General features: G+C 47.2%; 1 protein-coding gene across 2 annotated transcripts in view; it reads right to left on the bottom strand.

The window, feature by feature from the left end:
* Positions 1–10,054: 10,054 nt before the first annotated feature.
* LOC144496911 (complement C3-like) overlaps positions 10,055–18,409 on the bottom strand; it is an 83,567-nt gene continuing 75,212 nt past the window's right edge. For both annotated transcript variants that reach the window (XM_078217526.1, XM_078217527.1), the window contains exons 21-22: positions 17,122–17,172; positions 10,055–10,247 (exon numbers count right to left, since the gene is read on the bottom strand). In XM_078217526.1, the coding sequence (XP_078073652.1) occupies positions 10,240–10,247; positions 17,122–17,172 (59 nt within the window). In that variant the 3' untranslated portion in view covers positions 10,055–10,239. The remainder of the gene's footprint in view (positions 10,248–17,121; positions 17,173–18,409) is intronic.

Here is an 18,409-nt window from a genome sequence, read left to right as displayed (position 1 = left end):
CACTGAAACTCTCACACAGGGTTTTGTTTAAATTCTTTACTCTTTTTAACTGAAGAATTTATTGCTGTGACATTGCTTACTTTGGCTCAGCAATTATTTTCTTCTGGAAAACCTCAGCTTTTGTTTTTTTCTGAAGTTGAGTTTATTGTTGGCCCAGACTTCCTGTGGGGCAGCGATTCTCCCAAAAGAGCTGAATTGCTGAGAAAATTGGTCCAGATCACGGCTGTATTTTCAGTGCGACTTCAGAGCTGAATCTCCGCACTCTGTGCAATGCAGAGGTCCCAGTCGTGAATCTCATTAAAACCTGGGGGGCAGGGCCTATTCACGCCGCCCCGGGACCCCCGCAGTGCTGCCCCTACAGAATCCCCTCCCCCCAACGGCCAGATTGCAACTCCCATGACAATTCCCGGGCCAGTCCCGACCCTCTCCCTGTCCCGGAGCACCCTGATGTCCAGTCCCCCACACCCAACAGTGGCGATCCCCCCGCACCCCAGCAGACTCCCCCCCCCCGCCCCCCCCCCCACTGACCCCCCCTCCCGCTGACCCCCCAACAGAAGGCAGACCACCCCCGGGAGTTAGACCCCCCCCCCCCCCCCCGGCAGACAACCACCCTCCCAGCCCGCCCCAATCGCTGGCTCCCTCCAGCCCAGACTGATCCCCATGCGAGTGGCAGCAGGACCCCCCCACCCCATGCGAGTGGCAGCGGGACCCCCCCACCCCCACCCCCACTGATCGCCCCTAGGTCCCGCCCACAATAGGCCCTTCCCCCTTGGCACTGCCTGATGCCTGGTGGGCAGTGCCAAGGTGACAACTTGGTCATGGGCACTTTGCCCCTTGGACAGTGCCAGGGGGCACAGGCTGGCACTGCCAGGGTGCCCATCCCCAGGGGGCACCACCCCCCCTGGCGCCCGACCCCCTGGGGGGCCCCGATTGCCCTCCCTTCACTCCAGTAGTGTCTCCCGCTAGCTCCCCGAATGTGGGGAGCTACTCTAAACCCCGCCGGAGTGAAATACTCCTGGCGGGGTGGCATATGCTATCGGACCCTGCAAGTTCTGTGCCAGGCCCGATAACCACATGTAAAATAGATTTAAAACACATTAAAAAAAGATTTAAATTACTTACCACTCTTCCCGCCGGTTTCCAGCATGGTCCCGACTGCGACTGTTCCCTGGGTCTGGGAGACGCACATGTGTCGGGAGCACACGCGCGAATCCCGCAAAATGACCGACACAGGATTCTCCGGACCGGGCCCACCAGAAAATCTACAGGTCGCAATGGGAGAATCGCCCCCCCCATATTTCTGGAATCTGCCCATCGGCCCTTGAGTGAGAGAAATTTGCTGATCTGGCCCCCTGAGCAAAACGGTCCGACAAGTGGAGTGCCCCAGGGATCTGTTCTGGGACCCTTGCTGTTTGTCATTTTCATAAATGACCTGGATGAGGAAGTGGAGGGATGGGTTGGTAAGTTTGCCGACAACACGAAGGTTGATGGGGTTGTGGATAGTCTGGAGGGATGTCAGAAGCTGCAGCGTGACATAGATAGGATGCAAGACTGGGCGGAGAAGTGGCAGATGGACTTCAACCCGGATAAATGTGTAGTGGTCCATTTTGGCAGGTCAAATGGGATGAAGGAGTATAATCTGAAGGGTAAAACTCTTCGCAGTGTAGAGGATCAGAAGGACCTTGGGGTCCTGGTCCATAGGACTCTTAAATCGGCCCCGCAGGTGGAGGAGGTGGTTAAGAAGGCGTATGGTGTGCTTGCCTTCATCAATCGAGGGATTGAGTTTAGGAGTCCGGGGATAATGATGCAGCTTTATAAGATCCTTGTCAGACCCCACTTGGAGTACTGTGTCCAGTTCTGGTTGCCTCATTACAGGAGGGATGTGGAAATGATTGAAAGGGTGCAGAGAAGATTTACAAGGATGTTGCCTGGATTGAGTGGCATGCCTCATGAGGATAGGCTGAGGGAGCTCGGTCTTTTCGCCTTGGAGAGACGAAGGATGAGAGGTGACCTGATAGAGGTGTACAAGATGTTGAGAGGTATAGATCGGGTGGATTCTCTGAGGTTTTTTCCCAGGGGTGAAATGGCTGCTACGAGAGGACACAGGTTTAAGGTGCTGGGGAGTAGGTACAGAGGAGATGTCAGGGGTAAGTTTTTCACTCAGAGGGTGGTGGGTGAGTGGAATGGGCTGCCATCAGTGGTGGTGGAGGCTAACGCGATAGGGTCTTTTAAGAGACTTCGGGATGAGTACATGGGACTGAATAGGATTGAGAGTTATAGATAAGCCTTTATTTAAGCCTAGGTAGGTAGGGACATGACCGGCGCAACTTGTGGGCAGAAGGGCCTGTTTGTGCTGTATTTTTTTCTATGTTTCTAAGTCAGCAATATCGTGAGCAAAAACAGAAAATGCTGGAAAATCTCAGCAGGTCTGACAGCATCTGTGGAGAGAAAATAGAGCCAACGTTTCGAGTCAGGTTGACCCTTTGTCAGAGTCTGTTCATCCAGACTCAAAACACCTTAAACCACAGTGTGGATAGTTTGTGTAAAGGAGAACGCCAAAAGAAGGAGGTTGTTGAAACCGTGCATGCAGTCTGGTGATGCAGAGAGTATCCAACAATGGGAAGATGTAAAGCAATGCGTGCACCGTGTTTGATGCCGAGGGAATCCAGTGTAAGCGGGACTGAGGCAGAGAGATATCAAAGACAAAGCGATATGGAGAGGAAGTTGTAGGTATCCACATGCTGTCCGTGAAGGAAATCTCAGCGCTGGTTTCTGCATGCATACATCAGCACCATCTCCCTCTTCGTCACCACTGTCTCGAGATCGTCAGACAGACTCTCCAATATCCAACTCCGGATAAGCAGAAATTTACTTCAATGAAACTTTGGAAAGGCCAAAGTGGTGGTCTTGAGGCGCCCCCCGCACCCCCACCCCCCCAAGACAAATTATGTTTCCTATCACAGATCATTGAATCCTACAGTGCAGAAGGAGTCCTTTTGGCCCATCGATTCTGCACCGACCACAATCCCACCCAGGCCCTATCCCCATAACCCCATGCACTTACCCTAGCTCGCAAGAAGCAAATGACGGCTGGGGCATTTCCCACGAAGCTTGTTTCAAAGTTCTGGTAATGTATGCTTTCTGCCAACTGACTTTGACAATAAATGGTTAGGTCAGCAAAACATCTCCTTTTCCCGCAGAACCATGGGAAGGTTTCAAGTTTATTTATTAGTGTCACAAGTCAGCTTACATTAGCACTGCAATGAAGTTACTGTGAAAATCCCCCTGCTCACCACACTCCGGTGCCTGTTCGGGTACACTGAGGGAGAATTTAGCATGGCCAATGCACTTAACCAGCACGTCTTTCGGACTGTGGGAGGAAATCGGAGCACCCGGAGGAAACCCACGCAGACACGGGGAGAACGTGCAGACTCCGCACAGACTGTGACCCAAGCCGGGAATCGAACACAGGTCCCTGGCACTGTGAGGCAGCAGTGCCAACCATTGTACCACCGTGCCAGTTACATCTGGATTAACTTGCAATTAATGGTGTTTTCCAGCAGTCTTTTTCTTCAGGAAGAGGTGTTGGGGCATAGGGAATGGAGCATTTCAGAGCAGTGTGGAATAGACCTAATCTTCACAGACAGAACCTCAGCACACAGTGGTACATGGTGTTGCATCGCAAGGACCTCTGCACACCTCGAGGTAGCTGGGCACAAAGGTGGCTATTGGGATGACATTTTCTGCCCCAGTTACCTTAGAGATTTATACATCATGTTCCTGAGGACAATTTCCACATCATCAAAGCCTTCCATGCCCAGTGGACACTATGAGAGACTCGGGTGCACTATTGACCCTTCTAACCGCATTTGCTTTGATGTTTTAAATGTTCATTTCGAGGCCGTTTATCTTTATAATAACTCCAGGAGTCAGTGTAAAGGAACAGTGCTTTAATACACAAAATAGAGTAAAGCGGAACAACAAGCCTGGGGTGAACAGAAACAGGTCCCAACAATAATGGACCCACTCAGGGTCTTGCTTTATATCGGGCTCAGTGTACGAACTTCACCTGGTGAGTTAATTACCAATCGACAGGGAACTTGTGTTCTATGAGTCCTGCAGGGAGGTCAATCAGTGATTCCCCACTCAATTCCTGGGGGCTATCACAACATTCATGCAGTATCCCTTGAAGGAACTGCATTTCTAATATATCCCGCAGTTTGTTGACTTAGTTTATTTGGTTAATGAAAAGAAGCACAAACCATTTCCGGATCCCAAGTCCCTGAACCAGAGCAGCAATGCTCCCTCAACCAAGTTTCTATTTCAGCTTGGCTGTATCACCCTCTGGCAGGAATAGGCCATTTGGCCCTTTGAACCTGCTCCGCCCCATTCACCTTGATCATGGCTGATCATCAAATTCAATATCCTGATCCCCCCTTCCTCTCATATCCCTTGATCCCTTTAGCCCCAAGAGCTATATCTAATTTCTAGTTTCGTAGACCTCCTGATCCCACTCAATCATAGCTTAAGGTAACTTGAAATAAAAAGGGAAACTGCTGGAAAAGCTCAGCAGGTCTGGAGAGGCAAGCAGAGTTCACGTTTCAAGTCCGTATGAGCTGAGTTTTTTTCCCAGCATTCTCTATTTTTGGGCCATATTCTCCAACCTCGCCCGCGCTGGGATTCTTTTGTCCTGCTGTTGTGAACGTAGATTTGGCTGAGAACCAAATTTTCCATTCTCGCTAGCAGCGGTGGAGGGGCATGCGAGACAGGAGAATTCCAGCCTTTATTTCAGATTTCCAGCATCCACACTGTCTAGCTTTTGTCCTTGTAAGTACTTCCGCCAACCCTCTCAACTCCGGAATCAACCTAGTGAATCTCCTCTGCAATCTCTCCAGTGACAGTATATCTTTTCTCAAGTAAGGAGACCAAATCTGTACACAGTACTCCAGGTGTGGCCTCACCAGCACCCTATACAGCTGTACAATGACCTCCCTGTTTTTAAACTCCATCCCTCTAGTATTGAAGGACAAAATTCCATTTGCCTTCTTAATTACCTGCTGTACCTGCAAGCCAACGTTTTGAGATTCATGCACAAAGATACCCAGGTCCTCCTGCACAGCAGCATGCTGCATTGCATGAGTTGCTTCACTTCAGGTATGATTCAAATGACCCACTAGGGAGCTTTTACCAAAAAGTTTATTTAAGAATACAGTTAACATATTAGCAATAGCATTTACCAATTACGAACAAGAAAGAAAAAACAACCATAATATTGTATAAACCTTAACAACTATATGAAATGTTTCAATCAAACAAACCTCCTTAATGCATACCCCTGCTACAGGTTTAACACAGAAAATAAGACTGCTCATGTGATGCTGCAACTTAGTCCTTTGGTTGGAGAATTGAAACTCTGACTTCCCAGCCCTGTAACTTACAACAGACCTCAAGGTCGAGATAATGCCACTGCTCGCTTCTAGCTTTTAGCCAGCGAACCACTGCAAGAGACAGAATTCTCACTCCTGGAAGGCAAGAAGATCTGCTTCCAGCTAGCCAGCAGAATCTATAATACCAGGGAAAGAGAAAAATCGTGCCTGCAACTTGAAAACCAGGACAGCTTCTAACTAAAACACATCAGCCAGCAGCACAAGACTGAAAGTAAGAACTCTTGTCACCCGAAACATTCTTCCTCCAACAATTCAGGGTCATAAAAATTCCCAGAAAGTACATCAGGCCCAGATTAAAGATAAACAAAACCCCATTTAAACCATTGAAGCAGCAATAAAAGGACTGCTAAACAGGCAGCCAGTTCCACAATGAAAAAAAAACTGCTTACAATCTACAGAGAACATTATTTTTAAAAAATGTTATGGGCATACCAGCATCACAATTTAGAATCTACAGTGCAGAAGAAGGCCATTTGGCCCATCAAGCCTGCACCGATAATAATCCCACCCAAGTCCTATCCCTGTAACCCCATATATTTACACTCTTAATCTCCCCTGTCACTAGAATCATAGAATGATAGAAATCATAGAATCCCTACAGTGCAGAAGGAGGCCATTTGGCCCATCGAGTCTGCACCAACCACAATCCCACCCAGGCCCTACCCCCACATATTTACCCGCTAATCCCTCTAACTACGCATCTCGGGGACAATTTTTAACCTGGCCAATCAACCTAACCCGCACATCTTTGGACTGTGGGAGGAAACTGGAGCACCCGGAGGAAACCCACGCAGACACGAGGAGAATGTGCAAACTCCACACAGACAGTGACCCGAGCCGGGAATCGAACCCGGGACCCTGGAGCTGTGAAGCAGCAGTGCTAACCACTGTGCTACCGTGCCACCCCTAAGGGGCAATTTATCATGGCCAATCAAACTAACTCGCACATCTTTGGACTGTCGGAGGAAACCGGAGCACCCGGAGGAAACCCACACAGACACGGGGAGAATGTGCAACATCCACACAGACAGTCACCCGAGGCCAGAATTGTACCCGGGTCACTGGCACTGTGAGGTAGTAGTGCTAAGCACTGAGCCACCGTGCTGCCCATATGACTGAATAGTGCAGGGTTATTAGAAATCTTCCTGCTCGGCCCAGCGCAGCCTTGATTTGAGTGGATCTCCATCTCCCGAGTAGAAAGGACCCAGTTGCTGGCGACCTTGCTCAGAATGCTGTCGTTCCACATTTAGCAGCGAACGTCAATTTCAAATTTCCTCTCCCTCTTCCTTCCAGTGGTGATGATGATTTTCCCACTGGAGTTTGACACTCTGCTGGGCCAGAAGCAGACTGCCATTCACTTCCAGCAGGTATTGGCTGACCCAATCCCCACCACACAACTGCACACAACTCAGCCAGCAACTCATCACTTCCATGAGCGTTACTACACTCGGAGGGTCTGATGGCCCTTGTAAGGTTGTCCAGAGGTCGCAGTTTGTTCCAACTCTTTCCATGTATCGTCATCCAAGGCCTACTGGAAGGGATAGAGTGGGAGTCTGTGCTGTCTATGGGCCTCACATCATGCAATCCAACATAAAACAATTTACTGATCCGAAGTATCAATGCATTTCCTTGGTTCGGGCACTTATCACAGAACTTTCTTTGTTTTAATTATCAGTCATTCATGGGATGTGGGTATTGCAGCCTAGGTCAGCATTCATTGCCCATCCCTAATTGCCCCTTGAGAAGGTGGTAATGAGCCACCTTCTTGAACTGTGGCAGTCATGTAAGTACACCCACTGTTAGGCAGAGAGTTCCAGGATTTTGACCCAGTGATAGTGAAATAAAGGCCGATATATTCCCAAGTCAGGAGGGTGAGTGCCTTGGAAGAGAACTTCCAGGCGGTGGTGTTTCCAGGTATCTGCTGCTCTTGTCCTTCGAGACGATAGCAGTCGTGGGTTGGAAGCTGCTGTCCAAGGAAGTTTGGTGAGCTCCTGCAGTGTATATTAGAGATGGTACACACGACTGCCACTGTTCACCGGTGGTGGAGGGAGGTGAATGCTTTTTACAGATGGGGTACCAATCAAGTGGGACTGCTTTGCCCGTGATGGTGTCAAGCTTCCTGATTGTCGTTGGAGCTGCAATTACCCAGGCAAGTGGAGAGTATTCTACCACACTAAAAAGAAAGCAAAAATACTGTGGATGCTGGAAATCTGTATTGGTTTCAACATGTTTACACCTTTTCACCCAGAGGGTGGAGGGAATCTGGAACTCGCTGCCTGAAAGGGTAGCAGAGGTAGTAACCCTCACAACATTTAAGAAGCATTTAGATGAGCACTTGAAACACCTTTGTATACAAGGGTATGAAGCAAGTGCTGGAAAATGGGATTAGAATAGATAGGTGTTTGATGACCAGCGTTGTCAGGATGGACCGAAGGGCCTCTTTCTATGGTGTAAAACTCTATAATCCTTCCAGACATTGGACTACATCAATAGCAATGAGAGCAGATTCTGCTTCACTTGAGTTCATAGAATTAAAGAAGTGCAGAAGGAGGCCATTTGGCCCATCGAGTCTGCACCGATCACAATCCCACCTAGGGCTTATCCCCATAACCCCATAAATTTACCCTGCTAATCCCCCTGACACGAGGGTCAACTTAGCATGGCCAATCCACCTAACCTGCCCATCTTTGGACTGTGGGAGGAAACTGGAACACCCGGAGGAAACCCACACAGACACGAAGAGAACGGGCAAACTCCACACAGACAGTGACCCGAAGCCGGAATTGAACCCGGGTCCCTGACGCTGTGAGGCAGCAGCAGAGCTAACCACTGTGCCACCCTATAATTGGTATTAATTATTAATTAATTATCAGTTAAATATTAATTAAGTTGGTACATTTCCCTCTGTCTCACTGCCTCCACAGCACCTTTGCAGATAAAGAACGCCCTGATGTTTGCCTTAATTGCTTACCAGCTGTAGGTGAGGGACAAGAAGAGATGCTTCATCATCCACCAATCTTTGCAATCCCAATCTTTGTTGTTCCTCAGGGTTTTCCGGCTCCAAAGATCAGCTTCCATGCCGAATGTTTTGAATTCCTGGATATGAAAGTCGGCCAGCAGGATGTTGAAGGCACAAGTCAGGATTGTGAAGGAATACTCTCCCCTTGCCTGGATGAGTGCAACATTTAAGTCCTCTATTCAGTTATGACAGAGACAGAAATTGTGTCTGTGAAAGCTTCGTTAATGTGAAACTTTCAGCAGAAAGCTCTTTATCAAAGAGAATGGTGAGATTGTAGAATTTGCCAATTTTGTGGAGACTCAAAGCAAATTATGGGAGGAGGCAAGCAGCAGTAGAATAAATAGCTGAGGTAGGAAAGTTAGCTTGTGAGGAGCCACAGAGTCGCTTCAGTGCAGAAGGAAGCCATTCAGGCCATCGAGTCTGCACTGACTCTTCAAAAGAGCATCATACTCAGGTCCACCTCCCTGTAACCCCATACAGGGAGAATTATAGAATCTCCACAATGCAGAAGAGACCATTCAGCCCATTGAGTCTGCACCAACTTTCTGATAGAGTATCTTACCCAGTCCTCTGCCTCGCTCTAACCCTTTAACTCCACACATTTACAATAGAATAGAATCCTACAATGCAGAAGGAGGCCATTTGGCCCATTGAGTCTGCACTGACCACAATCCCAGCCAGGCCCTTTTCCCGTAACCCCATACATTTACCTTAGCTCGTCCCCCTGACACTAGGGTCAATTTAGCATGGCCAATCCACCTAACCCGCACATCTTTGGACTGTGGGAGGAAACCAAAGCAGCCCCACGCAGATACAGGGTGAATGTGCAAACTCCACACAGACAGTGACCCAAGCTGGGAATCGAACCTGGGTCCCAGGCGCTGTGAGGCTGCAGTGCTAACCACTGTGCCGCGGTGCCGCCCTTGACTAATCCCCCTAATTTACACATCTTGGGACATGAAGGGGCAACTTACCATGGCCAAATGGAGAGGTGATGGCCTAGTGGTATTATCGTTAGACTATTAATCCAGAAACTCAGCTAACGTTCTGAGGACCCAGGTTCGAATCCTGCCACGAATTCAACAAAAGATATCTGGAATTAAGAATCTACTGACCACAATGAAACTATTGCCGGAAAATCCCATCTTGTTCACGAATGTCCTTCAGGGAAGGAAATCTGCTGTCCTCACCTGGTCTGACCCGACATCTAACTCCAATGTGGTTGACTCTCAACTGCTCTCAGACAACTTGGGGTGGGCAATAAATGCTGGCCAGCCAGCGACACCCATGTCCCATAAATTAATTTTTAAAAACAATCCATCTAACCTACACATCTTTGGACGGTGGGAGGAAACTGGAGCACCCAGAGGAAACCCACACAAACACGGGGAGAACGTGCAAACTCTAGACAGTCACCCAAGGCCGGAGTTGAACCAGGGTCCCTGGTGCTGCGAGGCAGCAGTGCTAACCACTGTGCCACTGTGCCACCCACAGTGATGGTTGGGGAAACTTAATATTGACATTTTTAGCTGAATGAATTATTTCTGTGCTGTAAGTCCAATACAGATAAAAAATATACCCTAGGAAACTCTGTTAACACAGTGTGTATTGCTTTATTCCAGTACAATACGAAAATGCATTTCATATTCTATCTAAATTAATAAATGTCACTCGCTTCCAAAGGTGGGACACTTTCCAGGAATCTCAATGAGCAGAATGCGCCTTGTTTTTCCTGCTTTCCCATCTTCGTCTGTCCAGAACGTAGAGTCAACATTATTGATCTAAAATGCAGAATTGAAGACTTTTACGCTCATCTGCTTTGTATGAATTTTTGGCTGCAGAGTCTGGCCCAGCAACGTTATGGGAAAATGTCCATGTTTTGTTCCAAAAGGACTTTCAGTGCTTGTGAGCGAGGTACAACAGTCACAACATGGAATCCAATTGAAGGGGGGGGGGGGGGAGGGGTTAATATTTCAGGAATTTCCCAACCTTTCTCCATGGCCTTAAAAATGTTCTATAGCAAACTGGCAAATCTCAAAGGAATGGCCTCAGACAATCTTTACATCCAGGTGCCATTTTAACTCGAGCTGTTCATCGCTAAACTGAACAAGCTCGGGTGCAAGGCTGGTTTTAGAGCCCGCCCGATATTAGTCAATGGAGCGTAACATCCAGTCTCTGAAAACTGGATGTCTTTTATTCACGGGTACAGGAAGGTAATGAAAATTACTTTGGCATCTCCAGGTTTTAGGAACAGCAATCTCTATCACTTATTTTATCTTCCATATATTCATAGTTCCATGGGAATAGTTTTTCTGTTTGCATGTGAGACACAGAGTGTGTACGTGTGTATTAGAACAAAGAACAAAGAACAATACAGCACAGGAACAGGCCCTTCGGCCCTCCAAGTCCATGCCGCTCCCTGGTCCAAACTAGACCATTCTTTTGTATCCCTCCATTCCCACTCCGTTCATATGGCTATCTAGATAAGTCTTAAACGTTCCCAGTGTGTCCGCCTCCACCACCTTGCCTGGCAGCGCATTCCAGGTCCCCACGACCCTCTGTGTAAAATATGTTCTTCTGATATCTGTGTTAAACTTCCCCCCCCTTCACCTTGAACCTATGACCCCTCGTGAATGTCACCACCGACCTGGGAAAAAGCTTCCCACCGTTCACCGTATCTATGCCTTTCATAATTTTATACACTTCTATTAAGTCTCCCCTCATCCTCCGTCTTTCCAGGGAGAACAACCCCAGTTTCCCCAATCTCTCCTCATAACTAAGCCCCTCCATACCAGGCAACATCCTGGTAAACCTCCTCTGTACTCTCTCCAAAGCCTCCACGTCCTTCTGGTAGTGTGGCGACCAGAACTGGGCGCAGTATTCCAAATGCGGCCGAACCAACGTTCTATACATCTGCAACATCAGACCCCAACTTTTATACTCTATGCCCCGTCCTATAAAGGCAAGCATGCCATATGCCTTCTTCACCACCTTCTCCACCTGTGACGTCACCTTCAAAGGTCTGTGGACTTGCACACCCAGGTCCCTCTGCGTCCCTACACCCTTTATGGTTCTTCCATTTATCGTGTAGCTCCTCCCTACATTATTCCCACCAAAATGCATCACTTCGCATTTATCAGGATTGAACTCCATCTGCCATTTCTTTGCCCAAATTTCCAGCCTATCTATATCCTTCTGTAGCTTCTGACAATGCTCCTCACTATCTGCAAGTCCTGCCAATTTTGTGTCGTCCGCAAACTTACTGATCACCCCAGTTACACCTTCTTCCAGATCGTTTATATAAATCACAAACAGGTGTTTGGTATTACTGTGGCTTTGAATGTGTGTGTCTGTGAGATCAAGGTATGTGTGGTTCTGTTTGTGCTTTGTGTATTCATGTGTATACATATGTATGTGAGCGTATACTTGTGTGAGAGTATGTACGAATGTCTGAGTCTATATGATTGTGCTTGTCAGTGAGTGTGTGAGTTTGTGTGTATATGTGTATTGAGACTGTGTGCATGAGCATTAATGTTCACCTGTGCACATACAAACAGATATGACAAGTTCCCACACAAGAGATTTTTTGACAAGGTCCCATACAAGAGATTAGTGAGCAAAATTAAAGCTCATAGTATAGAGGGTAAAATATTGGCATCGATAGAGAACCGGCTGGCAGATAGGAAGCAGAGAGTGGGAATAAAAGGGTCCTTTTCTAAGTGGTAGGCAGTGATTATTGGGGTACCGCAAGGTTCAGTGCTGGGGCCCCAGCTATTCACAATATAGATTAATGATTTGGACAAAGGAATTGAATGCAAAATCTCCAAATGTGCAAAAGACACGCTTCTCTGGGTGGCAGTGTGCGCTGTGAGGAGGATGCTAAGGGGCTGCAGGGTGACTTGGACAGGCTGGCTGAGTGGGCAAATACTTGGCAAATACAATATAATGTGGATGAATGTGAGGTTATCCACTTTGGTGGCAAAAACAGGAAGGAAGATTATCAATTGAATGGTGGTTGTTTAGGGAAAGGGGAAGTGCAAAGTGACTTGGGTGTCATGATGGAACGGTCGCTGATGGTTGTTATGCAGGTACAGCAGGCATTGAGGAAAGCTAATGGCATGCTGGCCTTCATAGCAAGAGAATTTGAATATAGGAATAAGGATGTCTTGCTGCAGTTATACAGGGCCTTGGTGAGGCCACACCTTGAGTAATGTGTGTTGTTTTGTCCTCCGAGTGTGAGGAAGGACATTCTTACCATTGAGGGAGTCCAGTGAAGGTTCACCAGACCGATTCCTGGAATGGTGGGACTGACATATGGAGAAAGATTGGATCGACTGAGCTTGTACTTACTGGAATTTAGAAGAATGAAAGGGAATCTCATAGAAACATATAAAATCCTGATGGGACTGGACAGGCTAGATGCGGGAAGAACGTTCCCGATGTTGGGTAAGTGCGGAACTAGGGGTCAAAGAATAAGGGGTAAGCCATTCAGGACTGAGATGAGGAAGAACTTCTTCACTCAGAGAGTTGTGAACCTGTGGAATTCTCCACCACAGAAAGATGTTGGGGCCAGTTCATCAGATATGTTCAAGAGGGAGCTGGACGTGGCTAATGGGACCAAGGGGTATGGAGAGAAAGCAGGAGTGGGATACTGAAAGTGCATGATCAGTCATGATCATATTTAATGGTAGTGCAGGCTCAAAGGGCCGAATGGCCTACTCCTGCGCCTATTTTCTATGTTTCTATATGTTTGAATGTATGTGTGTGACTGAGCATTTGGATGTATGTACATATGAGTGTTCATGTCTGTATGAATGTGTGTACGGCAAAGTTTATTTAATAGTCACAAGTAAGTTTACATTAATGAAGTCACTATGAAAATCCCCTAGTTGCCACTGGTGCCTGTTCAGGTACACTGAGGGGGAATTTAGCATGGCCAATGCACCAAACCAGCACATCTTTCAGACTGTGGGAGGAAACCGGAGCACCCAGAGGAAACCCACACAGGCACAGGGAGAAAATGCAGACTCCACACAGACAGTGACGCTAGCCGGGAATCAAACCTGGGCCCCTGACTCTGTGAGGCAGCAGTGCTAACCACTGTGCCACCATACCACTCGTGTGTGAGTGCATGTGTAATTATCTGAGTGTGTGTGTGTTGTGTGTGTGTGTGGCTGTATGTGAGTGAATTGTGTGTGTAACATGTGTGTTTGATTATCCTCTTTTCTCTTTCTCTGTCTGCCTCTATCTCTCTTTGTGAGGCTAATTGTAACATTGCTCATCAGAGTGCAGAACCCAGGGGATTGGGTGGAACAGTAGCTTTATCTGCCACTGACTATTACTGACATTGTACCTGGTCCCGCCAGTTGCCCAGTGAATGTATTTAGATAACATTGTTTCTGAACTCCAAGTGTCAGCTGCTTAGCAAAACATCTGAGTACTTCTTAGAGTCACAGGATGGAAATTTGGCAGACCATTGAAAGGTCATTGAGCCGAGTGGGAATTTCCAGCCTTGGGGTGCGTGTGGCTGTAAAATCCCACAGTCATACAGCACAGAAAAGACCCTTCGGCCCATCGAGTCTGCACCGACAATATCTACCACTAAAGTTGTGCTAATCCCATTTTCCTGCACTTCAAATAGAATAGAATCCCCTTTCGGCCCATCGAGTCTGCAACAACCACTATCCCACTCAGGCCCTATTACCGTAACCCCACATATTTACTCTGCTAATCCCCCTGACACTAGGGTCAATTTAGTATGGCCAATCAACCTAACATCTTTGGACTGTGGGAGGAATGATGTGGAGATGCCGGCGTTGGACTGGGGTAAACACAGTAAGTAACCTGGTGTTGTAAGACTTCTTACTGTGAGAGGAAACCAGAGCACCCGGAGGAAACCCACGCAGACATGGGGAGAATGTGCAAACTCCACACAGTCACCCCAGGCCAGAACTGAACCCGGATCCCTGGTGCTGTGGGGCGACAGTGCTAACCACTGTGCCATCGTGCTGCCCCACATCCTTGCCGCCACTTGTCCCATATCCTTGAACGTTACGATGTTTCAAGTGCTCATCCGAATATTTTTTAAAGGTTGTAAGGTTTCCGGTCTCCACTACCTTCCCAGGCAGTGCATTCCAGATTCCCACCACCCTCTGGGTGAAAAAATGTTTTCTCAAATCCCCTCTGAATTTCCTGCTCCTTAACCTAAAACTATGCCCCCTCATGATTGACCCCTCAACCAAGGGGAACAGCTGCTTCTTACTCACTCTGTCCATACCCTTCATAATCTTACACACCTGAATCCTGTTCACCCTCAGACTTCTCTGCTCTAAAGAAAATAACCCAAGCCTATCCAGTCTCTCCATATAGCTCAAATGCTCCTGGCATTGTCCTGGTGAATCTCCTCTGTACCCCCTATAATGCAATCACATCCTTCCTATAGTGATTCCCAGAACTGCACACAGTACTCCAGCTGTGGCCTAACCTACATTCTGTACAACTCCAACATTATCTCCTTGCTCTTATACTCTATTCCATGACTGATAAAAACAAGTCTCCCATATGCCTTCCTAACCATCCTATTCATCTGCTCTGCTGCCTTCAGTGATCTGTGAATAAGCCACCCAAGTTACATCTGTTCCTCTGAGCCTGTCCTAGCAATTAATGTCCCAGTAAATGGGCATTGTGCACTAACTCTCAATATAAAATGTTCAAATGCAAATATAAAACCACGCTCTGCTGAGAAATCAGTAAATAAATGATCCCCTTTCTTTGAATCATAAACCATTCGCAACCTTCATTTTTCTATCAAAGCAGAGATGACACAGATATCACTTCGAGTAAAGTTTCCCACATTCTCAAAGACAACTAATCAGTAAAGGTAGACAAAGGACACAACACACGCAAATTTCCAAGAAGCCCTCTGCTTAGCTCAGGTAACCTTGATTAAGAGGCAGTAAATGTTTCTCTGTTATCCTGGGGGGGATTTTTATATAGACTTGCAAATAACAGCCACATCGATGATTACTGATTTGGTATATTTGTTTTCAAGCTGAACTAGCTGAACTGAACTCGCAGTGAACTTGGTAGCCTATTTGACCCTCTGCTAAGCCTCAGAGTACCCGCCTCTGCACCAAAACCACCCCCTCCCACATCTGTACCATTGCTCAACTCTGTACTTGTCTCAGCCCATCTGTTCCTCAAACACAAATACCTTTGTCACTTTTCAACTTAGTTGCTCCCTTTGAAACCTGGGCACTAAACTCTGAAATTCATTTCTCTGTCTCTCTCTCTCTCTCCATCTATATTTTTTCTCTCTCTCTCTAACTCTATCACTCTCTAACTTTCTCTCTCCCTAACTCTCTCTCCAACTCCCTCCCCAAATCTCTCCCCAAATCTCTCCCCGACGCTCTCCTTAACCCTCTCCCTAACTCTGTTTGCCACTCTCTCCCTAACTCACTGCCCAACTCTCTGCCCAACTATCTACCTAACTCTCTCCCTAACTCTCTCTCTAACTCTCTCTCTAACTCTCTCCCTAACTCTCTCCCTAACTCTCTCCCTAACTCTCTGCCCAACTCTCTGTCCAACTCTCTACCTAACTCTCTCCCTAGCTCTCTCCTTAACTCTCTGCCCAACTCTCTGCCCAACTCTCTACCTAACTCTCTCCCTAACTCTCTCCCTAACTCTCTCTCTAACTCTCTCCCCAACTCTCTGCCCAACTCTCTGCCCAACTCTCTCCCTAGCTCTCTCCTTAACTCTCTGCCCAACTCTCTGCCCAACTCTCTCCCTAGCTCTCTCCTTAACTCTCTGCCCAACTCTCTGCCCAACTCTCTACCTAACTCTCTCCCTAACTCTTTCTCTATCTCTCCCCAACTCTCTCCCCAACAGTCTCCCTAACTCTGTCCCTCTCTCCCTAACTGTTTCTGTCTCCCCCAACTCTCTCCCTAACTCTCTCCCTAACTCTCTCTCTATCACTTTATCTATCACTCCCTAATTCTCTCCCTAACTCTCTATCACTCTCTGTATCAGTCCCTAACTCTCTCTCTATCACTCTATCACTCCCTAACTCTCTCCCTAACTCTCTCCCTAACTCTCCCTCTATCACTCTATTACTCCCTAACTCTCTCCCTAAATCTCTCTCTCACTCTCTCTCTATCACTCCCTAAATCTCTCCCTAACTCTCTCTCTATCACTCTCTGTATTACTCCCTAACTCTCTCCCTCACTGGCTCTCTATCACTCTATCTATCACTCCCTAAATCTCTCCCTAAATCTCCCCCTAACTCTCTCTCTAACTCTTTCCCTAACTCTCTCTATCACCCTATCACTCCCTAACTCTCTCTCTAACTCTCTCTCTAACTCTCTCCCTAACTCTCTCCCTAACTCTCTCCCTAACTCTCTCCCTAACTCTCTTGCTCTCTTTCTAAGTCTCTAACTCTTTCCCTAACTCTCTAACTCTCTCCAATTCTCGCTCTATCTCTCTCTAGCTCTCTAAATAACTCTTTCCCTCAATCTCTCTCTAACTCTCTCTCTAGTTCTCTCTCTATCTCTGTCTATCACTTTCTATATAAATGCAAGCTGCTGTTGGATTGGATTGGAACTTGCCAGCATCATCATTCAATTTTCAGCTGATCTTCTTTGCTTCCTTTCCACTTACCATTGCTGGAGTCATCCGACGTAAGCTTCTGAGGTTCAGCAAGACATAGTCCTGAAAAGATGGAGAATAGAAGTCAATTTCAAAAATAATGGTGCAGTTCTTGATTGAGTTGCAATTTGTTTTATCCATTCGTGGGATGCGGGCGGCTGTACATCCCTCATTACTCCTTAACTGAATGGTTGCGGAGGCCATTTCAGAGGGCATTTTAAGAGTCAACTACATTGCAGTGGGTCTGGAGTTATATGTAGGCCAGACCAGATAAGGATGGCAGATTTCCATCCCTAAAGGGCATTAATGACCCAGGTAGGCTTTTGCAACAATCATCAATGGTTTCATAGTCATCATTAGACTTTTAATTCCAGATTTTTTAGTGAATACAAATTTTACCATTTGCCATGGTGGGATTCAAACCCTGGGACTATACATAGAATACAGACAGTGCAGAAGGAGGCCATTCAGCCCATCGAGTCCGCACTGACAACAATCCCACCCAGCCCCTATCCTTGTGACCCCACGTAATCCCCCTGACACGATGGGGAAATCCCACTAAGACCTGTTCCCCGCAACCCTAAGTATTTACCTCGCTAATCCCCCTAACCTAAACATCTTGGGACACTAAGGGGCAATTCAGCATGGCCGATCTACCCAAGCTCTACCCGAGGACCCTACCCGAGCCCAGTGATAATACCACAGTGCCATCGCAATACTGTAATTTTGTAATTTAAATAAAGTAAATTAATTTCATGCAACTGTTGCTTTGCTCTATGAATATGTTCATGCAGTTGGACCTTCAAAGATCTAAAAATTGGAACGACTGAGAATATTTCACATTCATCATGTGAAATTATTGAGCTGAATAAACACCAATATGGACCCGATGGACCGAGCAGTGTGTTACTGTTATTGAAAGTATTTTCCATTTCCTCAAGATTGTCCCAATCCATCACTGACAATTCAGTGGCTCCTCCCACTCCCTCCTCACAGTGCCAGGGACCCAGGTTTGATTCTGGCCTTGGACAACTGTCTGGTTGGAGTTTGCATGTGTCTACATGGCTTTCCTCCGGGGGCTCTGTCTTCCTCCCACAGTCCAAAGCTGTACAGGTTAGACAGATTAGCCAATGTAAGTGTGCGTGGTGACAGGGATGGTCGCAGGGGAGGGCCTGAATGGGATGGATGCTCTTTTGGAGAGTCGGTACAGACACGGTTGGCCAGAAGGCCTCTTTCTGCGCTGTAGTGGTATTATGGTTCTATGGTATCCCATGGTCCTGCAAGGAAAGCAGTAGTATGT

This window comes from Mustelus asterias, chromosome 8, assembly GCF_964213995.1.
Source record: "Mustelus asterias chromosome 8, sMusAst1.hap1.1, whole genome shotgun sequence".
NCBI lineage: Eukaryota > Metazoa > Chordata > Chondrichthyes > Carcharhiniformes > Triakidae > Mustelus > Mustelus asterias.
Note: the sequence above shows the minus strand (reverse complement) of the source record. Positions and strands in the feature narration are given on the sequence as shown.